The sequence below is a fragment of the Glandiceps talaboti genome, chromosome 8, assembly GCF_964340395.1.
Source record: "Glandiceps talaboti chromosome 8, keGlaTala1.1, whole genome shotgun sequence".
NCBI lineage: Eukaryota > Metazoa > Hemichordata > Enteropneusta > Spengelidae > Glandiceps > Glandiceps talaboti.
Window position 1 is genome coordinate 22,658,121 of NC_135556.1, and position 23,923 is coordinate 22,682,043.

At 35.3% G+C, this 23,923-nt stretch overlaps 3 protein-coding genes and 1 non-coding gene across 4 annotated transcripts in view; 1 reads left to right on the forward strand and 3 right to left on the reverse strand.

Moving 5' to 3' along the window:
- Positions 1–4,951, reverse strand: part of LOC144438882 (uncharacterized) — a 36,437-nt gene extending 31,486 nt beyond the window's left edge. Inside the window, exon 1 of the mRNA XM_078128095.1 lies at positions 4,605–4,951. Within this exon, the coding sequence (XP_077984221.1) occupies positions 4,605–4,864 (260 nt within the window). The 5' untranslated portion in view covers positions 4,865–4,951. The remainder of the gene's footprint in view (positions 1–4,604) is intronic.
- A 578-nt stretch (positions 4,952–5,529) lies between these two features.
- Trnak-cuu (transfer RNA lysine (anticodon CUU)) lies at positions 5,530–5,602 on the reverse strand. The gene has a single exon. It is a non-coding gene; the product is annotated as a tRNA-Lys (tRNA).
- A 5,016-nt stretch (positions 5,603–10,618) lies between these two features.
- On the reverse strand, positions 10,619–18,926 carry LOC144439385 (uncharacterized). The gene is made up of 5 exons (XM_078128671.1): positions 16,675–18,926; positions 15,860–16,031; positions 14,971–15,134; positions 13,612–13,692; positions 10,619–10,841 (listed from the first exon to the last, which is right to left on the reverse strand). The coding sequence occupies exons 1-5, from the start codon at positions 18,924–18,926 to the stop codon at positions 10,619–10,621; spliced, it is 2,892 nt and encodes a 963-aa protein (XP_077984797.1).
- A 1,538-nt stretch (positions 18,927–20,464) lies between these two features.
- On the forward strand, positions 20,465–23,605 carry LOC144439099 (ankyrin repeat domain-containing protein 46-like). Its single transcript, XM_078128362.1, has 2 exons — positions 20,465–20,808; positions 22,319–23,605. Exons 1-2 carry the CDS (start codon positions 20,465–20,467, stop codon positions 22,662–22,664), a joined length of 690 nt encoding a protein of 229 aa, XP_077984488.1. The 3' UTR covers positions 22,665–23,605.
- The last annotated feature ends 318 nt before the right edge of the window (positions 23,606–23,923 follow it).

Genomic DNA, 23,923 nt, shown 5'->3' on the forward strand with positions numbered 1-23,923 from the left:
ACACTGTGATTTCTAAGGCATTTGTAAGTTATGATAAAATGCATCAAAACAACACAGCTGGGTATCCATTTCAAAATATACACTGACTGTTTTTTTTTATATTAAATTATTTCTTTAATTGAGAGTATCATTATAAACAAAATATACAATTCCCCACATTACTCTTCATTCATTCGTTCATTCATTCATTCACTCATTCTTAAAATACTGATTAAATAAATGTTACTGTTAGTATTATTTCAGATTGCAGTAGCAGCATGTGTATGTAGCTCATCAGTGTTTTTGCTAACATTTGAAACCCTGGTAATAGAAATTTGAATGAGGAAAAGGGATAGATTTTAAATAGAAGACAGTCACATAGTTTCCCATGCAATCTACTATACTTTTGTTTGGGAACCTGGTAAAATTACTGAGGAATCCCAGTAGATTTTACCTACATATCGCTCTTAGCAAAAACACTGCTCATACTGCCCTGGTCTAGCCAACAAAGAGTTCGACAATACTGATGATCTGACTGCACATACATAGGTGAATGACATCAAACGTTGGGTGAAAGTGAGATGGGAAACTGATGTACACTTTCACCTTTCCCACAACAAATAAGTATGCAATTCCATAGATAATAATGCTATCATGCATTCTTGTATTTTCAGTTATATGAGATGATTTTTTGTGTTCATGCCCACTACCCTGTAAATTTGCCATTGACCCCCCCTCCCCCCCCCCCCCCATCAGGTATGTTACAGGTGGGAGATACCAAAGAGACTCACACTTAGCAGTGACAGCTGTTGCTTGATGCAGTAACTAGATACTAAATTCCAACCAGTGTTTGATTTCATAGCTTATAATATTCTCACTAGTTTTACATGAGATAATTTCATTACCAGAATTTCTATCATGAAAGCTATATAACTTTTTGAAATATGGTTTCAGCTTGGGTTTCAAATGACAATTAATCACATTTTTTATTGCTAGTGAAAGAAAGTTACATGAATAAAAGTCAATAATTTTTCCTCCTGAATATCATATCTCCATATCAATGCCCTTTCACTGCAATTATATCGACAAGAAAATCATAAATTTTAGAATGAATGTAAAACGTGGATGCCATTCCTAACGACTATGGATGGGTTTAAGGTATTTGTTCTATCCTGCTGGCTATGGTGATGACATAAGCTGATTGCAAGTAATTAATGTATTGTTAATTCCTAAGTACAAACAATACACAGGTTTTTATAACGAATACCATGTTATCATTTTACATATACCAGACAATGGTTTATAATGATGTCAGATAATGTGACAAACATAATAGGGCTTTGTTCAATGTTGTGCTTTTGGCTTGGTTATAATAATGCTAGTGGTAATATGCTATGTATATTGCCTATTGTTTTTTGCATACAATCATGTTAATATATGTGCCATACACACAAAAAAATAGAAAATCTACCCTCACATTTAACTTAGTAATTAATTGTAGACTTATATTTCCTCCCCAGTTATGTAAAAATTATTCTCACTTTCATTGTTTTAATACCAACAGAGCCCACGTGATGTGAAAGGACAAGTGTCACGAATTGGTTAAAGGCAATCTTTAACCAATTTATTCTGTGGTTATTCATGTATGTCGCTTGGATTGCCACCTGTCAAGCATTGCTCCTTATTGTTGATTTACAAGGCACGCATGGATAATTGGAAGTTATGTCCAACCTAGAAGGAATATTGACAACACTACAGTAATGTCATTGGTAATAGTCTAAATTGTAATCTTTTCTTACAATTTGGAAAGACTATTCGGTGGTTGGTTACATTCTCAGGAGGAAGGGGGGGGGGGGGGCATCCGCTAACTGTACAAGACAAGACATACCTGTAAACATGAAGGAAGAGGAGAATTTATACTTTTAAACTCATTCCATACATGTTGGTCACAAATTGTATTATGATGCATACAATGACATGAAAAGGGCTTAAATACAAGGAAATAATACTAAACAAATACAGATGTTTAAAAGTTATATTTAGTTGGTGACTCATATTTTTTTTTTAGACTTGACCTAAATGGGCAAATAGAAGACAATATGTTTATCTATAGATTCTTTGTGGTCTGTTCAAGGATGCCATAAAATTATAGAGTAACCACATACCATACCAATGACCTGATAGTATACTCAAAATGACACATAGGGGTTTAATGTACTTTCAATTCCATTTTAGGAAAGTAATGAGTGTCATGATATGTCTGACAGCAAAGACTGGGCAACCATGATTAACATCTACATGCATGAAAATACGCGTAATATGGATATCACATTATATTTCCCCCTCCCACCTCCTCCTCTTGACACTTCCTTGAAATACCGGATAAGGACTCAGAAACCAATTGTTTGAGAAATGTTGTAATAATAACATGACCCCTAATTAATGTTCCTAGCACGACCCACAAAGAATCATAAATGTTCCCATGTACTCATACCCTGGTTGACAGATCATACTTGACATTTCAGGAATTTCAAAAATGATTATAGTACAGTGCAAAATGTCCATTGACAACTTGGGTTTGACCCAGTTAACAACTTAGTGGTAGGCCTAGAAATCCCACAAACATTCAAAGGGTCTCTCCACGGCTTTATAGAGTTCCAATCTTTAGTACAATAACTTAAATTTCAAACAAAAATTGTTTTGTTGCACAACTTTTCATGACTGTTACTATCTTCTGTGGGGAGCAATGATATTGTATTCTGCGTATTTCCTTATTTAATAGTATAGTAGTTTGCATTTGTGGGTGTGTCATCCATGGGAAAGTCTTATAGACATTTGTCATCCACTACTCTAATCACTCTGCCAGTTCAAAGTTACTTACAATTTTTTTAATTTCAAAAAGCTAGCATAACAGCATATACATTTACTGTATGACTTTACTGTATACCACAATTATGTGGGAATTATAATTTGCTGATTTACAAATTTTCAATTTTTGATCTTTATATTACACTTAGAGTTGAAATCGGACGATTTTGATAGTATAACTTTATTCAAGACATGATGCAATTTATTTATCGATAACATTTTTTAACTTCATGGTTTTTTTTAATTTAGTAGATTGAACCTTCTGTTTACCAAGTATAATCAAATTTCTAAACCAAAGGAAATAGGATGATGATTTTTCAAGTAATATGTTTAATTTGGAGACAAGTTCAACAAAAGCTTCCTGTCAGTTGTATTGGGTTTACAATGATAAATATGTTAATGTAGAATGGTACAAGTGAATATTCCATGTCCTCTACAATGTAACTATACGCTGCCTGTCAACCATACCAAGTATGAGTTGCCTAGATAAGAATACATTCCATGTAGAGCAGAAAATGATGCTAGAAAAACCAATCAATTTTGATATAACACAGAACAACTACACATGGCCAGAAAACACATTAGGAAGGCAACACACTAAATAGTAATAATATTGTGACAAGTCAAGAGTCATGTCCACTCTCAGTCTCACTTGATAATTATGCAAATGAGGTTGATTAAGTTAGGGGGTTCAACTCAATTTCAAACCTAGCCCTACCACCTACAGCGTTCTTAGATAATTCACAAATATAGATCTACTCTTTGACCTAAGGCTAGCCACTATTTTCTTCTTACTGTTAATTTACCCCCCAGTTATTTAGTTGATAAGCAAATGTGACAAATTGAAAGTGACATCCTATTGACAATTCTTTACGATTCTCTTCTCCTTAAGAAACAAATCAGGTCATTTGTTGTCACTTCAACACTGCACAGCCTTTGTTAATTTTATGATTACACTACACATATTTAGTTATAACACTGTAGAATTCAAATAGAGTTGAAATGAGTGTTACACTGTATTTTACATGCCAGACTGGTTAAAGATATTGTCTTTGACCTTAGGCTATCGTTTTGACAGCTGTGATGAACATGAAAGGTGTGGGTTCACCATTTAGTATGCATCACATATTCTGTTCTAAAGGTGAACAAATTTACAAATTAGGAGCTGAATGATGGGGGAGCCCTTTAATTCCATACATTCCAGTCAAAATTTAAGATTGTCAATTATGTTGGTATTTTTTTAAACCACAGATTCAACACATGTTAATTATGGGACTGGTTATAATTTTATCTGGGGTACAGATACCATGGAAGACGAGATATGTTTGTATGTCAAGTACATCTCTAGGCTTGACAAGATGGGAAATTGTAAGATTTGGGGATAAGAAACGTATAACACAGACGAGAAAGTAGATTTGCTACAAATCATTTTAGCGGAATAGTGAGTCATACTGAGTGATAGGACATGACTGGCATGATAGTATACACTGAACTCGTACAACTGTGCTAATAGCATTGGACATTGAAAATACCATTTTATCACATCCACTTTGAATATAATACGTGTGGGTGGTCCTTTAACATTAGGTGCTTTCATTGACAACAATCTAATGTCAAAATCCCTATCACACGGTTGTAGTATAGACAGAAGTGGGGACATCCCCTGCGTTTAGGTCAGGCCCAACCCAAACAATAAATTTGACCCACAACGCCAGCCTTACAAGGTCAATATTACGGCGTGCAGTGCGTCTACTTACCACGTATCTTCATCTGCGTCATTTTCAGAGTCTAACATTAACTCCTCAATAGTGTCTAAGCTTAAATTTGCGAAATCTTTTGTAAAAGTGTCTCTGTCTGACTCGGCAAGTTTACTGATTTCTGTCGAACCCGTTTCCATTTCACCGTCTATATTCGTTCGGTTTCGTAGCTGTTCATTTTGTCTTTCCAATTTCTTAACTAAATCCTGCAGTTTCTTGACCTGAACTTCAGGATCGACGCCAGAGTCCTTATCTCCCATAATATTTCGGTGTATCTCTCTCTTCCCTCCGGTTATCCGTCAAAACAGTAATATTTTCCTTGGGACAACTGTCACTTAGTCCGTCTGTGATCCGCCATATTAGAAATAAGCTACGCATGCGCATATCTGAACCATGGTAAACAAAAGAGCATCTGTGAATGTCTACCATGAAGATGTACGTAATTCGTAATACATGACGTACGTACGTCCTGTTAAAATGTTTGTACATGTGGCGACAATTCTGTATATGTGGCCTTTCATGGTTTCTCGCCCTTGTGAGAAAGTATACGCAATCCATAACCAGATATTAGATAGTACTCTATTATGTAATTGTTGGAAAAAGTTCGATATGATCGATAACTGAGAACAACATTCGTGGTTGTTTTTAGTACACACGGTTTCTTTTATATGAATAAGCTGGCGCACTTCGCTGTATTTCCCTTCCTTACATCAGAAAAGCATAGTTGTAGGATGTGGTTGTGTCTCTTGACCTGGACGATAAGATTTGTTGGTGTCATAGCTATCACGTGATTAAGTATTATTAAATTTCAATATTATAGTATCTTATCTATGGATTTCTAATGATCTTGCGTGATTGATTGTCGCAATCTTGGAACATAATCAATTTAAGAATCTGATTTCTAGCAATGTCAAAAAGTAATGTGCGCCCAACGTGGGGCTCGAACCCACGACCCTGAGATTAAGAGTCTCATGCTCTACCGACTGAGCTAGCCGGGCAGATGCTTCGATTTGATCACTGATCAGTTAATCACGTGGTCAGTGGAATACGTTGCGTTGACACTTTCTTGGTGATCATTCAATTGGTGTTTCCACAGGGTCTGTCTCTTACAGCTCAAGGAACTTTCTGATTCAAGTGAATTGATATGTAGGCCTATTTGATTCTATAATAGATGTATTAAATGTTCATTTGGTGTTCTGAAGTATATTATAACACCTACATGTATTACATTGTATTAACATCGATAAAATTATTTAGTAACAGTACCTGTGACGTGATACAAACATTGCTGTTAAAAACAACCCCCCCCCCCATAATAAAAAAAAATAAAATAAAATAAAATAAAATGAAATAAAATAAAATAAAATGAAATAAAATAAAATAAAATAAAATAAAATAAAATTAAATTAAATTAAATTAAATTAAATTAAATAAAATGAAATAAAATAAAATAAAATAAAATAAATAAAATAACGGCAAATCTTCTAAATCCATAGACCCGTCGATAAATTGAAGGCCCTTTTCGACAAAATGTTAGTCGCTTTCTCCGTGACGTTCCGAATCATCATTTTCGTTGATTCGGACTTATAGCTTGAAAGTAAATTAACAAGACAAACACACGACTTTAATATTAAAACTGACGTACATGGTAATGTATTACTAGAACAACCCAGAAAGTCGAAGAGTTCTTTCCGTTATAATTACGTTCCATTTTGTTCAATTATACACAAGTTATTTTACAGATTAAACATTTATCTCTCTTCCTCTCTTCATTTTACTCTCTGATTAAACCAGTCTTTTGGCGTACTTTTAATTGTAGGCTACAACGCAAATCATTGTACAAAAAAAAACACAATCGAAGCAGCACACTGAGGAATGGGGGAATAAGTAAGAAAGGCCCACCAGTTCCATTCACTTTAAATTTCAAACTATTAGAAGAGAGGTGATCACATATCTATTCAGCTACTATACCAGCCTGCTGGTCTAGCTGTAACCTGAGGTTTCTCATCTTGATCATGACCAACTATAAACTCGAAGTAGACACTGACACTGATAAAGACTTTTGACACAATGCGTCAGTAGGCAGAGCAGTATCTTGGATACTATGAAACATGGCAAACAAGTAGCGTTGATAATATCAATTTTTAAATGATGCGTTTCAACTGCCACTTTTTTTTTTTTTTTTTTTTTTTTAGATACAATATAGCTTCAGTTACACCAAAAATGAAATTAAAAAATTGTGTAACGGCGTGATTTTAAAACTATTTCCCACCGGTATAATGGTTGGAATTTTGTGTGTAACTTGTATCTTTCCACACCCCATTTCATAATGATACGGCAGACAATGCTTCTGATTATGTGTATTTTATTGTCTTTCAGGAACAAGGAGAAGTTGCGGCGGGTGGAGGGGGCTGGGGAGAAAATGTTTTGCGAAATATTTTTTCTTAGCGTTTGTGCAGATGATGAACAACAATGTATAATTAAGAATAGGACAAAATAAAGTGATGCAAAGCCAAATACATCTTGTTCATACTGCATTCAGTTGCAATTGTCGCTATGATATGACTAGTTAATATTTGTGCCCACTTCAGCAAATTTCTGCTAGCTTGTTCCCTAAACATTCTCGCAAACCAGAGCTTTTATATTTCTTCCGCGACACCTGGCGGTGCGTCTTGGACAGTGCTGTATAAAACTAAAGAGTTCGAGGCTGTGGTTTACAAGATTTATAAAAGTGCGCATTCTACACTGTCTCGTTTGCCTGACATTATCTCAGTCAGTTTCTTTCTTTCCTTGTGAACAAAATGTAAATCTCAGTAAAGACACTTGTGACCATTGATATGTCTCATTCACCATTTGCGAACTTGTTAGGCCTAGTTGTTAAATTACATCGCCAGAGGGCGCTGTTTATTATTTGGGAATTTAAATGTAAACACTTTTCAGATTACCAGGGTAATTTTTGCATCAGAGCTGTTTAAGTAAATACAAAATAGCAGGAGAAATGGCTATAGTGGGGGTGGGGGGATTTTCTCAAGTAAACACCATTAATGACTCATTATAGCTACATGTAAAAACTACTTGTACAAGCTTTATAGGACATATGTACTTTATCACAATCAATAGTTATCTCAAATTTGAAGCTTGCACACATACATTATTGTCTAATTACTCTAAAACCATTTCAGTATGGCAAATAATATGACTTACATTTCATTTTTATACATAATACTATAAATTATGACATAAGTACCAGAGATTACTTGTACTGGTGAAAGTGCATACTAGTGGTATTTTCACTGGAGTGCAATACCGAAAACATTATTGTATACCTGCATGCAAATTATATGCAAATGAGGGTGCAATCGTTTGCTACGCACAAAATCGCATGATTGCGCTGTATGATTTTTATGGTAATTTGTCGTTTCAGATAAACATATGTAATAATAACAGAACCCCCATGGCACGTGAGTTTCAGTGTGGGGTACTCGGGTATTTGCACTCTCGCTTGCAATGTTTTCTGCTGAACTTTCACTCGTATGGCACAGAGAACACTGCAAGCACTCATGGCAAATACCCTGAGTATGCAACACTTGCACTCACGTGCCATGGGGTTCTGTCATATTAGTCATCATTCTGGGGAGATCACTATAACCAGTTAGTAGACCTTTAAAAAAAAAAGTTAAGTGAAGCATTTAATAATAATATAGTACCAAAATCCTCAACATGTATTAAAAGTATGAAAATGAATTTGTTTAGAACTTTATGGTAGATGTACTTAGATGTACTGAATGCTGAAGATAATAATCTTGGTGTTACCTACTGGGTATAAAATGATGTGAATGTAAACAATATGGTTGGTGTTGTACTAGGTTTGTACTATAGTACATGTAAATTAGACTCTGTGTTATCAGTGGAGATAAAGCCCACACATCATGCACATAATCTAGTAACTGTGGTGATTTCCTATGATCTCTCTCTACACCGTATAGTCAAATGGATTTCTCTGGCACAGCATTCCATTCTTATCACAGACACTGGTAGTTTAATGCTATTGGAATATTGATATAAACATGTTATGGCATCTTCACATGACTTACTTACAAACTGGAGGTTGAGTTTGTAGTAAACTGAATGTAGTAACCAATTACAAACGCTTGTCAATGTGTGTTGGCTTACTACTGACATGCACTGTCCACCCTTTCTCTAGCAGGAGATTTAGATAAATTTCCAGTAGAATTTGTCAATTTGACTACACAGTGGAGAAAAAGATTATAGAAAACGAGTCTACACGTAGATTTACTAGACTGGCCCACACAGTAATGACAAGGAAATTCAGCACCAACGATTGATTTAATTGTCTAGTAACAAATCAATGCATACAGTAACTGCATTTTTAGTGAGACAAATCAAATTGTAAATAAAACAGTAGCAGGGATACCAAGTGCATTTTCATGACAACACTCATCACCAATTTCATATTATCGCAAATATTCAACCTATGAGTTTACAATTTATTCCAATTTTTAACAAAAACAACTACAGTTTAGCTGTACATGACACAAAATTGAAAACTGTATTCACTTAATTTCATATCTTAAATGTTTATCCTCAAGATAAGCACTGTTTGTGTTTTAACCGAGCTACCAAAGTATAACCAAAGTGAATTCCATTGTATAATTTTATACTTATGGCAATAAAGTTAATAATAATAATAATAAGCATTGCACAGAACATAATCTAATAACCTAATCAATTCTATATACCTGCAATACAATTTTGCCATCTAGATGTTTTAATACAATTAACAATCAGTTAATTTCTTTGGTTGACACCATGACTTCTGCTTCTATTGCTACACATGTATTACTACAGGCATGCATGTATAAGTCAACCTTCTTGTCTTATTTTCACTCTTTAGCTTGAGGTAAAATTGCAAACACAGGATATAACTATTTAGCTCTACATAATGTACAGCAGATTTCAAAATACCATTCAGCAGCTCTGTTTGATACAATCACGCAGAAACCACTAAGAAACTAAGTATACTACACTCTAAGATAGAAAGATTGAATGAATACAGTTTCTTGCTGTATTTTGTCAAAATGAAATGAACTAACATGCCACCATACAAATGCAGATGTCAAAACTCTGACACCCACGTGTCTGTGTTGCGTTGCAGTACATTGGTTTAACTGGTTCATTACATTCAGACTAAACATAGAAAGAACTTGCAATCTTGCTATTAAAGTGTAGCATGTGTAGTTTCTTCTTGACTGTACAGTGGTTGTATCAAACAGAGCTGCTAAATGGCATTTTGAAATCTGCTGTAATAGTTTGTAACAGTACTCTATAGCTGTTTTATATCTTAAAATATTCAGCCTTGGATAAGCATTGCACACTCGACTTCTATACCATGATAAGTTTTCAATAAAATGAGCTGCACATTTCAAAAAAAATTAACCTGCTTTTAATGCAATACTTGAAAGCAAAAGTCATAAATAAACATTGCACACAACTTAAAGCGGCATAAACTGAGTTTATAAATATTTGGCGTTAATTTTTACTTCAAATTAAAAGTTACTTGCATCATCTCTTGCTATTTATTATAATACTCAACCACAGGTATTCAGACATATGATATCATATAAATGATTCAATGACATAATTAAGTATACTACAGATATGTTGAGGAAACTCCTAACATGCCATCAACTTAGCAGGAGATGACTGTTAGTCTAGATGCTATCTGTAGCTTCAAGTCTCTTCTCATGTCTAGCTAAATGAGGTCCTGAGATGGTATTTAAAATTCAAACGAAGCCATCCCATGCACAGTGTTTAACATCACGTCTTTGTTAATCAATCACAGAATTCTGATATATTAACGTTTATTGGGGCAGTTACATAATGTCTAAATATAGTACATTTTTCAGATCAGGACACTATTTATACACTGTTTACATCATTCTAACAGTTGGAGGTTTACTCATTTACATGAATAACTGTTGGTTTATGATTTCTCACTGAGCTAGATGGAGTGAAGAGAGACCTTGAGATTTGAAGCCATTGATACCATCTAGACTAATTTTTACAACACTGATGGCATGCTCAACATGAGCATCATACTTGAATGGTTCAATCCTCTCATGGTTGAAGGGTAAATGTTTTTCACTCCTAACTTGCACTTGCTTGTAGTGAAGTGCATGACTGGCAATTCTTGGTACCTGCAATAGCTTTTTCATGCTAGAGGGTCAAAGTACAACAAAAAGGTCGACTTATTCCCACACGCGCCTATAGTAATGCATGTGATGCCCGTGGATTGGCAGTTGTGGTGTCGACCAAGAAATTAAATGTTCATTCTTTTTATGATGCACCTAGGCAGTAATATTCTATTTCAGGTACCGAGTATTATCAGTTGGCTGTGATGGGAAAATACAGGTACTACCATATTTGCTTGACTGCCAACCAACTATTCCAGCACAATTGAACTATTTTGAGAGCTCTCTCTACTGAAGGGAGTGCATGACATTCTTTCAAGGAAATAATGCAACCAAAGTGTAGGTGCAATCAGTCTCATTGTACCATCGAGTACAGAGGCTGGGGCAGAAACTGTGATAATGCAGTTTTTCTATGCACTACCACTATTAAACTACAAATCAACCAATAGCAGATTAAGTTTTAGGCAAGTATTTTCACTTGAGTAGAATCAGCTTGTACCACTTAACTTAATATTTTGTTTTTTTAAATCTAAAGTTAAATTTTCATATCATCTTTTTTGGTTCCTTTGCATTTACAAGAAACATACAAACTTAAGTGGTTTATGATACCATATAATTATGGCACTTCAGTAAACTACTGTAGTAAATCAACAACATAAACAAATCTTTGCATAATACTATAGATATTAATGTTAATACTTAGTACTGTAAATAAATTTGACAAATTACAACTGATAAAATCTTCCTCTATTTTTGTTATTGAGTACAACCTATAAATACATTTGACTTGTACTTCAAGGTCAAATCAGACTACCACAGTGCATTATGGGTAAAACACCAACAACATCTGACCTCACATCCAATGCACTGTTGACACAAATTACTAACTTTTGCCATTTTTGAATATATGCACTGCCTTGTGCTATTTGAGCAAAACTGTTCTTCTGCCTTGAATTTCCTTACAAAATCATACTACTATAACACCCCCCCCCCCCAACAACAACCCCCAACAACCCCAGTTGCAACTGCCACTGGTCTTTCTTGTTGTGAATCCCTATCTTGTTGAAAGTAAACAAATTACAGCTGTGATTTTTATGACTAGTCTAGGTGGTAACAATTGCATTTTATGTATATATAATTATATGAGCTACATTTTATGCTTGCCCTTATTTTCTATGTTATTCATACTTAGTTTAAAAAAAATTACAAGAGATTACACACTAAGGTATAGCAAAACAGCTGTGAAAAGTACAGAACAAAAGAGAAATTCTAGTGTTATAAAAAGATGAAGAATATGCATTTTTGGCTAGACTTATTGATCATTGTGGTTACTCAGGGGTGATGGTGCCTAGAATGTTTCTAGCCACAACATATCCACAATATCCAAGCAACCATTTGAAATGAAAACTGTCTATATCTATTCTGTAAGGTAAGCCATGGTAGGGCGCCCTCACACATCAGTCAACCCCTTTCACAAGAGACCGGTGAGGGCAGAGCGACATGACATATCTTACAGTTTTCTCTATGTCCTGAGTTGAAAAATTTGATTTTGTTGGCTCACAATTTTGTGTCACTTACACAATACAAGACCTGTGTTACAACATTTCTATTGACGTTTATCAATATATCAACACATCAGAATACATGTACTAGAAAAATAGTGTGTGTTAGACAAAGACTTCATATAACGTTAAAAGCATAAATTTAGATTTTCAAACCCATTACAATAATGAAAGACTGGCCCAGGGTGGTGTTCCAAGAGACTCAAAGTTTGTACTTTACTACACAAAACATATTAGAAAATTCAGCTTATCTCCCAAAGTACCAAAATTTGTCTTTTCATAATTATCATCCACAGATGTTATGGTTCAAAAAATCTATCTCCAATGGTGACTTAAATACAAATTAAAGCATCCAAAACTTTTGAACATTCACATGATATTTTCATCAACTTATGAAACTTTCTTACATGGACATCCTTTGCAAACATTCACTGTTAAAATACAGGAGTTCAAGTTCTGTTGCCCTTTCACAGATGAACACCGAGTTGTTATTTCTAAAAGGCAAAAGGCACCACCTCATCACCATAGTAATTGATGATTGTAAGGTCCCTCTTCTTCACCACCAGGTCAGTCAGCATATTATCTGAAATCTGTACAAAATGGTGAAATGTTTATTTCACACACACCAAAAAAAACCCCCAGTGTTGCTGCACAATAAATTGTACTGAAGCCATATTGCAATTGCTATTGAATGAATGAATGAATGAATGAATGAATGAATGAATGAAAAATTTCTTCGCATTTAGAGGCCATTGGCCCAAAATACATATATGAACAAATAAAGCAAGACAAAAAGTATAAAAGTATAACGATTGCATATGTACATGGAATGAAAAAATACAACTGAAAACCAAAAATGTTGTCAAGAATAAACATAACTCATGAAATGAAGAAGTTTTCTCTCAATCTAAATGTCTTATAAATACACATTGCAAGTTGTCTTAGGTGATGAGGATTTTTACTTGCTATTGGTGTGTTTGTGATTGATTCAGTCTTTTTTCTCATATCATGCAATCAAACAGGGGCCTTTGACAATATCAGTTTTCATGACTCCATGTATCAGTTGCTACAGCCATGATCATACATGAAATTTGCTAAATTTTTTAGTGAGTGGAACTGGCAAGAGATCTAATTTGTGAAAGCCTTTATGTTGTGACTGAAAAAAAAGGACAGGTAAATAATGAAGAAATGTTATTTACCCTATTGCACTGTCTGAGGTCCAGGAAAACCAACTTTGGCATAGAATCTGGAATTTTCATTAAACACATTCCGAGTATCTTGTCTAGTCCAAGTAAATCAAGTGTTTCCATTTCACTGAAAAAAATAAAGAAAAAGAAATTTAACAAAAAGAATGCAATACAGTGAAACTATTAATATTCAAAATGTTTTTTTTTACAAGTAGTACAAATATGGCCACCATTCAGTATAACGGATCCACGAATGGAGCCCATCTGTAATAGCTCCCTTTTGGCACCACTTGAATGTGGGCTAAAAACATACAAAACAACAAGAAGAAGGATATAAATAGAATTGCTGTATTACCCGCAATTTTCAATAACATGTACAAGTCCTGCCTCAGTAATGTCCCAACACCAGCACAGTGCTAAGTGATGAAGTCTACGACATCTGCAAGGTAAGCAATTAAAATATTACGAGTTACAAAGAAAACAAGAAATATCAATGAAATGTACATGAAAGACATGGTGTACTTATGACAGGTGGCCTAGAGTTTAGAGATCAATGCTCCTAAAAATAGCAAAGCTAAATTTTTTACTTATTTTTTAAGATCTCTAGTGCTGATTTAATATTTTACAGTAAAAAGAAATGCTCGATATGAAATAGGAAAAACACAACTGATTAAAAACTGAGAAACATTGTTAAATCAGCCACTAGCACTGAGTACAATCATTGAATATCATTTCAGGGTATTAAAACACTTATTGCCTGGCTATGAGGGTATTGAAGCATCTCTTTCTAGAAGAGCTTACAACCAAACCAGAGAGACCATAGAGTTTCAATTTAATAGTCAGCATGTTGTTTATGTCTCACACATTTTTTGTTAAAAATTACAGACACTGATAGCATGGAAGTATATACTAGTAAAATCAGTTCATATCACTGTGAACACAAATTAACATCGCTGTCAGATGAAACAAGGAAGATTCTAACACAATGCTGATTATTTCTGTTCACAGTAAGATAAAATGTAACATTTCATGTGTGTGCCAGCTATCAGTGCCTGTATTTTGTTTGTGTAATTTGAAACAAAAAATGTTGTGATGTAAGAACATCATGCTGCCCAAAAGGGAATTTGCAAACCCGCCATATTGAATGTTGCATCATGGGAAATGTGATAATAAATACTAATCAATTAGTATTGTAAACAATGTTGATACATTGTTGGTAACCACAAATAATCAATTCCTGACCATTATGGAAGGTTTATTTTATCAGCAGCTCCAGATTAGGTATTACAATAACCACAGATAATCCCATAGTCCTTTGCGTCTGGGCATGCTCAGTCTGGATTGCAAGTTCCCTATTGAAACTTTACAGTCTTTCTGGTTTGGTAGTATAATTATTATAACTTACCCTTTGGCAAGATGTTCAAGAGCTTTATCACTGAGCTCAGAGCATTCAGTTAAGTTCAGGAAAGTTAGCTGATGAAGGTTTGGACATAGGAACATCTGAGTAAGGCAGTGATCACTGTATTCTACTCCTCGTTTCAGTCTTAGGTATTTAAGATTTTGGAGAGACTTCAAGAAAAAATACATTTAGTGTAAATGAAGTGACATAAAAACAATCTTTCAGTAGATATTTTTTTTTTCATACACTGTTTACTGAGCTTGGCTTATGCAAGGTTACGGTACTCCCAAATATTTTTCTTTGTGTAGCCAGAAAGATACTTATGATGTAATTGGATATTATACCATACTCAAGCCAAGTTATTGTCTTTGAACAGAAAATATGAATCATATACCCTGGTCGTACTATGTCATGACAATCCATGTCTACGTCACTGGTTATGCAGTGCTTGAAATATGAGTTAAAAAGTTCCAATTTGCCTTTATTTTCCCCAATTTTACATGAATTATGCTTGAGGCGGTATGATTATATTATTCTTTAATATTTTTCTTCATTCATTCTGAAAATACTCATGATGTAAGGGTTTGTCTACTTGTCTAGCCACTCATACGGTACTGACAAGGCCTCTTAGGTCACTCATATTTTCCTTGACTGAACAAAGAAAAATATTAGGGAATAATATCTAATTACTCCCAAATATTTTTCTTTTTCAGCCAAGGAATATACGAGGGGCTTTGTCAGTACAAGTCACTACAGAAGTAGTGACAAACCTTAAGGTCATGAGTATTTTCTGGTTGAATGAAGGGGAATAATATAATTATACCTCCTCAAGTATAATGTTTGAAAAAATTGGGTAAACTGATGGCTACTGTTTGCATTCAAATACTGTACATACCTGTACATGTCTGAGTGATATATCTGTAAATTGTTCAGCAAAGGAAACACTGAGTACTTGTAAATTCTTACACTTGGAGATATACTCAATGCTTGTGTCAGTCATTTCAGCACCATCCAGATACACTGCTTTCAACTGTTCCTTTCTTTCATTGGCAAGCAGCTTGACAGCACTGTCAGTGACAATTCAAAAATCAGATCAATATATGACATATACAGGATATGTTTATTTATATACACGTAGTATAAAGAACCATTTTCTGTAAATAAAATCATTTTGTCCCCTTTTCATTGAAAGCATTTAAAAATATTCTTATAATGCTGGTAACAGTTTCAGAATTTTAAGAAGTTTAAACATAGACCCTACTTTCCTGTAGGGGTCTGTGGTTTAAAGAATAATAAGTCTTGTGCATTTGAAGGCATAGCCCTAGTAAGACATGTCGGGTCATTCTGCCCTCACCGGCAGGGGTTGACTGATGTGTGAGGGCGCCCTGTCATGGCATACCTTACAGACTTGGGAGGGAATAAGTTGAATGTAAACAATATGTGTAGACAGTCCTGTGTAAGCAAGTGTGACTAACTGATACACAAATATTAGTCTTGCATGATAAGTATAATACTACTGATTACTGCTATTGCAGCTTGAAAATTATTATTTGCAGACTAAAATTCAAAATGCACCACCAGATTCAGCAAAAGGCACGACTAAAAAAATTGATGGGGTTTCACATTTTTGCTGTCATTTCTAAAATTTTATAAAATTATGTTGATTGATATATCAGATTATCCATATAAGATTAAGAAACAAAACCTTACTTGTCAGTTATCCATGGGATTCCATCAATATTTACTTCTTCCAACTTTTCACACAAAACAGCAAGGGTATTAACACCTGTGTCTGTTATCTTGATACAATGGGACACATTGAGTGACTTCAACTTTGGCAGTGAGGCCAGGAATGAAATACATTTGTCTGTAATTCTCTCACAGCCTTCAACGTTTACAGTTTCTAAATTATTACAGTTTTGTGTGATGGCACCAATAATCTTTTCATTGACATTGTCACAGAATCCCAGATCAAGGCTTTGTAAATGTGTACAATGAACTGTGATCATTTTGACTTCAGTTATGTTCAGTTCATCCCGTGCTCTAAGACTTAAGTGTTTGAGTAAGGTTGCCCCCCGGATGATCTTACAAAGATCATACGAGTCAATAGTTTCATTGGCATTCACACAGAGAGACTGCCACAATATAGGATCATGGGCTAATTCCTTCCATTTCTTACAGACAGGTGCAACATAAAGTAGTAACTCCTTAGGAGTCAAGTAAGAGTAAATTTTCATAGTTATTTCAGTGGGTAGAGAAGCCAACAAGTCCCCTTGGTTATAAATTGATTCATCACTAGGTGATTCTACATCTGTAAGGTTGGCTGTTTGAGGTGAGTTTGCGCTATGACTTCCATTTTCAGAATGTCCAGTAGAGTCGGAGCATTGTGTAGACACCTGGCTTGTTTTATCATCATCTTGTCCACACATACTCTCACCGTTGATAGCAAAGTTTAGAGGGTTTCGATTCAACAGTTTTAGTGCTGGCCAATCCCAATCAACAGTCTTATTATTTGGTAAAATCTTTGATCTATCTTTTTGTAAAGTGAAATGTCCATTTGTGGCTTCCTTACTATTTTCTACATTGTTTTCACAAGGAAAGACACACTGATCAGAGTCATTGTGTTTGCTTGACACACATAATTCTTTGTTGCCTTGTTCAAGTTGTTGTTGTTCTATGGCATCAAGACTTGTTGGACTGCTTGAACGAGTTCTCCGCCTGTCATGCTTAGACAGTTGTCGGCGTCTCAACAGTCTCTGACTAATGTCAATGTCAGTCCAAGAATGAGTGACTGTTTCTGAGTCGTCTGTGTTCTTATTGTTTTCTGTGGGGTCACTTTCCCAATATTCTTCCATACCCAGAAATGCACACACATGAGGTTTTACACAAGCAATACCTGACACACCTTCATCAAACTCGTGTTGCTTCTCTGAGGAGCTTGATTCTGCTTTTTTGTCACTGTCACTTTTCAAGTCTATCCCAGAGTCTTCTCTCATCTGTTGCTGCATTACTGAATCAGATGAAGCAAATTCCTCTTCTCCCTTTTTAAGTTGCAAGTGTTCTGTAAAGGCTTCCTTCACTTCAGGGGGCTTTCGTAAATTGTCATCCGTGCTGGTAAGCTCAAGATCCCAGTCTTTGGGATACACAACTCCAAAGGGACATGAATCTGTAGTAGGTTCATGCAAGTGTGTAGTTTCTTGTCGTATAACAACCAGGTCCTGTAGTAATTTTGATGATGCACTTAGTGATGCTTCACTAGGTACATCTTCATCATCGATATTGTCTAAGTCCATATCTATCTCTTCTAAGTACTGTGCTTCATCTTCTGTTACATCATTTTTACTACTTGGTTGTATTGTTGTACATAGAAATGGAACCTCAACCCCCTGACACACAGGACTCTCACAGTCAACAACCCTTGCTAGAAGTTCTCTCTCTTGATTTGCTGTATTTGGAAGCCCTTCAATTGATGGAAAACCTGTCTTGGGAACAGTTGGTGTAGTACCTTCAGAGTTCATGGCCTCAGATGTGTCTGATGATTCACTTTCTGAGAAGTTCAAATTTAGACTTTCTAGTTGGCTCTCCTCTCTTGCTGCAAGGAGAGTCTCAAGTCTTTGTTTGATAGTTGCACTTTCTGTGTTTCTAAAACTAGATATTGTTTGTGTTTTCTTACGATTTACTTGTGACTTCACAATTGTGTTGTCCTTGGCTGACTGCAATCCTGCAAATAATTCCTCAGAAGGCAGAGTTAAGTTAGAGGAGGCTCCATTTGGGATTGTTTTGCTTTCTTCAAGGTCATTTGTTCCACTGCATGTATCTTCTGAGGCATGATTTTCATTGACATCTTTTGAATTGTCTGGAAGATCATTTGTTGCATCTAGGGTATTTGGGTTTGATGTTGACTTGTCACAGGGTTTGATATTGTGGTGCCATACAGATGAATTGGCAAGAAATTCTTCCATACTACACTACTTCTTCCTCTTGTAGGACTTTTGAAGTACAACCGTTTTAGGTTCTCACGCCATTCTGCTTACATTCTTCTTCATTTTGCGGCAATCAGCCTAGACGTTACAGAAAAGGGCAAAGAAAGTGACAGTATTAGTGATGCACAATCATGTAGATTATCTGTGAAAGTATAGACCATGAAGTGAACGCAAGCTTTATGGTAAAAGTCATGGTAGCTATAGCAACTATAGATTATCTTGACACAGAAAATCAAACCAAATTTCATGGTCCCATGTTCAAAATTACTTTCAACACCCTATGTTTCAGCCATGATGGCATAGAGATATGGCCATTTAGAATATATTACCAAAAATGATGAGTGTCTTTCTGATCAGTGTAATAGTTGGCCCATAATTTAAATAGAAATATTCATCCATGACTCAAGTGTGTAACATGATGTAATTTGTAAATGAGATACTCTCAAATGTAACAAATTCTGAGTTAAACATTCAACTCTTTGGCATGTTATCATAAAATGATTCACTTTCAAAGTGTGATGTAAAGTGTTTGGTAATAAGCCAGTATTGGGCATGCAACTGTGTCTGTTCTACTTAAGATATGGAGACTTAAATGATAAATGCCAGTAAATATGTAATTTGTGGTATCTGGCAAGAATAAAGTATAGTGGACTGTCCATACAACAAATATTGGTTACAGGGTTAGGAATACTAGTATTACTACAATAATGTTCTCCAAGGGTTATTGGATTAGGGTTAGGGTTAAGATTAGGAATGCCATCCCCTTAAAGTTAATCCAGATATGTACCACGTGACATTTTGAGGACACTGTTCTTTACAACTGACAGTTCTTCTGAGCTTTTCTCGTTGATAATCTCGTTCTATCACAGATATTGAATCATTGAATGTAGTATCTCACAATATTAACATAAATACTTCTACAAATACAACATTTCATACTTATCATCACATGTCACATACAATGAGGTTGTAAGTATGAAAGTTGTGTATTTCACCAAATGTCATGTATTTTTTTAATAAAAATACGGGAATCCCAGCTATGTCATTCGTGTCAATGATGATACGAATACAAACATATCAATTCAAGAAAAGTTTGTCAAAGTCCACCTTGATATATGCTATACATTCATGCGTAGCAGTACATATATCAAATTCATTTACATGAAAGTATTTTGGGGCAAATAACACAAAAATAATGGAGTTGTCATTATTTCTGACACTTACTCGCTAATTCAAGATCTTCCGTCATGTAGGCAGCCATTTTGAAATCCTCCGCTATTCCATGATTCTGCCGCACTCCCCAACTTCCGGTTATTCACACGGTTCTGAACTACTCGTCCCAATCTCACACCAATCTAAAGAGAATATATTTTAACATTTATAAAGTGAAACCTCTGAAAAATTCATTATGAGTTTAGTAACAGAGTTTTATTCGTATGTAGATATTTATGTTCGATTTACACGGGGAGTGTACGCATAAGACAGAATACCATAATAGGAGAAAGTGCATTTGCAAGATGGAGGTTGAAGAGGGAGAAAACTCGCCGTTGATGGGTCTGCAAGATGAATCGAATTTGAACACGTTCACACCGCCACTAATTCAAGCGAGTGTGGATGGAGACTCAACGAAGTTACGACAACTTCTAGAAAGTGGAGTCGACCCAAATCAGACGGACTACAGGGGAAGGAACGCCGCACACCTTGCAGCTTGCAGAGGCAGTGCAGAATGTTTACAAATTCTGGATGAGGCTGGGTGTGACGTCACTGCAGTAGATAACCAGGGAAATACACCTTTACATTTATGTGGTCACCTCGAAACAGTTACCTTTCTTACAGAACATGGGGCACGTGTGAACGTTTGGTAAGTCTACTACCAGGGCCTGTGTATTGTGATAGAAAAACTATAAAAGAAATAGTTATTCAGATCAGTTTACTAGGTGAACATTCTGTAACCATGGAGCCAGGAGGTATATATAAATTATAAGGGGTAACTGATTCCTTTTTGGAGTTATGTATGTTTCATAACGAAATTTTCTTGTTATTTTAACTAATTAAACATGCTGAAATGTGTCCAGCAACTGGCAGGGCTTTCACAAGGAATATAGTATAATTTTTAAAATATCATTGTTTCAATTACATAATTTCTGAATTACCAATTTGAAAAACACCGCATTCTTAGTTACTAAGCCATTTAATGTCAACCAAGATTTGCTCATAAAGAAGGTTGTGAAATATTGTAAGTGCAATTTAAACGCTTCATGTTGGAAACGTCTCAGTAAAACCAAACTATGGATCCAGGATAACCTGAGTTAATCAATAGGCAAGTCAGGTTGTTGACAATCTCTAAATCTGTTTGCAATGTCAACTGTAATAGGATTATAAAAGTTGTAACAGCTGATAACGTCCCTTGACTCAAACGATTCACTCCTTGAAAGTAACCTTGCACTCGGAACTACAGTTTTTCTCGTTCCATAGTTAGTTAAATGATTTTTTGAAAAATTAAGCACAGAGATACTTAAATAGCAAATTCCCATATCTGATGTCCATATACCACATGTAACATCGTCAATGTACGGTGCACGATGTATCCTAATGTTATGATCGCGATCGGATCGTGACCTTTCACCCAAGCCAAATTGTGACCTTTCACCCAAGCCAGTTGTGCCTTGTGGCGGAGTAACACACTCACTAGTACTTGCACACATTCGGTCGACAGCATTTCAGTCTTGACCTTGTACCTGTACCAGCAATGACTTAGGCTTATCAGATGTAATTACAAAAAGCAAACACTTAGTTATGGTAATGAGCTGATAAGGATTGATAAGAAAGTGCAAGAATTGCACTTTGCTGGTAAAGGCGATGTTCCCGTCATGTTAAGGAGCTGAAAATGGCACCTCAGTTATGGACTGTCACTTTTATCACCTAGAATAACAGAGCTTGAAAACAATTGATATAGAATTTACAAGTTGTGTTAAAGGAGAACAAGAAATGAAGTCATTTTCATGAACTGTGGGTTCTAGAGAGTCATTTCATGATGTTACATCACCTACGTTTACTTATGATTTCAGAGAAGCATAAAGTTGATCTTGTGCCTTTGTAGGGTATCTTTGCTGTATTGGGCTATTGCATCATGGGAGTCAGCAGAAATAATATATTCAAGTTACAAACTGAGTATTCACAAATCATGAGTGCCTATACCCTAACAGTGTAAAACAGCTCTCATGAATATTTAGTGTGAAACTTTAATGCATTATTTCTGCAGACTCCCATATCAAATATAGGAAATGTCTTCTATTTTTCCTGGTGTGGCATTCCCCTTTAAAAGCCCCATGTTTACTTACTGTGTTTGTTTTACAAAATTATATTTACAGTAATAATCAGGGACAAACCCCACTTAAGATGGCTGAAAGACGTGTGGTGGACAGACAAGTGATCGAACTGTTAGAAAAACTGACAAGGCGTACTGGAAAGAGAGGAGCTGCTTACCTGTTGGGAAAGATGCATGATAAACTGGGCTCTTACAGAGAATTAGGTGTGAATTCAAGTAATAGTGTGTCATCACAAAATGCATATGCTGTGGCAAAAGATGTTTGGTGGGAATTTGCAGACAGTTTAGGAGTTAAGAAACTCATACTTTTAATGTTATGTATAGCAATGTTGTCTCTATACATTGCCTGTGTTAGTTCAGGTATTATTCCACTAGTTGTTACAGCATAGATGTCTGTTTTCCATTTCCAGAAGACTATGCTACAGGACTAATACACTGAGTAACCCTTTACTATTGCTAATGCTAAGAAAATATCTGGACTTCATTTTCACCCTCCAATATCCATACTGGATGAACTTGTGAAACAAATACAAGAATATTGACCTCATCCTAAAGGGGTAACACCAAGTCAGAAGGAGTGAGTTGACTTTTGTGAAGAAATGGAGATTAGAGAGGATTATTCTATTGTTTTAGACAAGTTACTTGGTTAACTCTACCAGCCAAGTATTTATTACACCTCAAAAAAATTCTCAAGTTGCTTCTGTAAGGTCTGTCAGTAGAAATATACACCCTACATGTGTATGGTCGATCTATGGTAGAAAGGATGTAAAATTTGCTTTGATGTCTGACAGTTAAAAAGTCTGTTGAAATGGACTCCTTGTATTCATTGCACACTATTTAGTTAGTTTGTAAACTACAGTCTTGTGTGTTGTATTCTGATAATATCTGTGTTCGTTAATGGAGAATACAAACCATTGTGTTCGTTAATGGAGAATACAAACCATTGTTTTTTTTAGTGAGGGATTGGTGTTAGTTTTGCACTGATTGTGATACTTTCGATATCCCATCCAAGTAATTGTCATTCAATCAACCTGATTGATGTGAATCTCATCATGACATTCACAAGCCATTAACGGTCCAAGTGCAACAAACCCGCGGGCTTGCCTGACGAAAACGGGTGTCATAAAAGTTGTTTGCATCTCTAAAGCTGTTTGTAGTGTTACTTATAATAGCCTAATAAATTGATAACAACTGATATAAGACGGAGATAAGGTTTGCCTCAATTGACCCACTCCTTAGAAATGATCTTCCGCTGTGAACTACACTGTTTACTTGTGTTATGTAAGAGCCCATCATCACATGTGTAAATATTGGTACTCTTTGATAACAAGTGGACTTGCTTCTTTAATGGCTTGTCCCAGTAATGTAAATTAACCACACCTTAGTAATATATAATATGGTCATATATGGAATACAGATTTTTTTATCGTAGAATCTCATCGATAACACACACTCAACACATTACATCAACGAGGACAATATGATTTTAGAGGCTGTTGAAAATAGCCGAGTACCAGAATTTACTTATATACCTATATAATGACTCATTAAATTTGCATACATTAGTAATCCTTGTCGATAAACTTAAAAAAATGATTCAATTATACTAGTAATTACCATCAGATCATGCACTTTATATCAGAATTCC

What these genes read in the sequence shown, in the direction of transcription:
- LOC144439385 (XM_078128671.1), bottom strand. Translation starts at nt 18,926, where the DNA reads ATGGAAGAATTTCTTGCCAATTCATCTGTATGGCACCACAATATCAAA. An exon ending in ATCCCATGGATAACTGACAA is followed by an intron (nt 16,032 to 16,674) that starts GTAAGGTTTTGT and finishes TGTCACTGACAG; the next exon opens with TGCTGTCAAGCTGCTTGCCA. An exon ending in ATTCCAGATTCTATGCCAAA is followed by an intron (nt 10,842 to 13,611) that starts GTTGGTTTTCCT and finishes TTGACCCTCTAG; the next exon opens with CATGAAAAAGCTATTGCAGG.
- LOC144439099 (XM_078128362.1), top strand. Translation starts at nt 20,465, where the DNA reads ATGGAGGTTGAAGAGGGAGAAAACTCGCCGTTGATGGGTCTGCAAGAT. An exon ending in GGGGCACGTGTGAACGTTTG is followed by an intron (nt 20,809 to 22,318) that starts GTAAGTCTACTA and finishes TTATATTTACAG; the next exon opens with TAATAATCAGGGACAAACCC.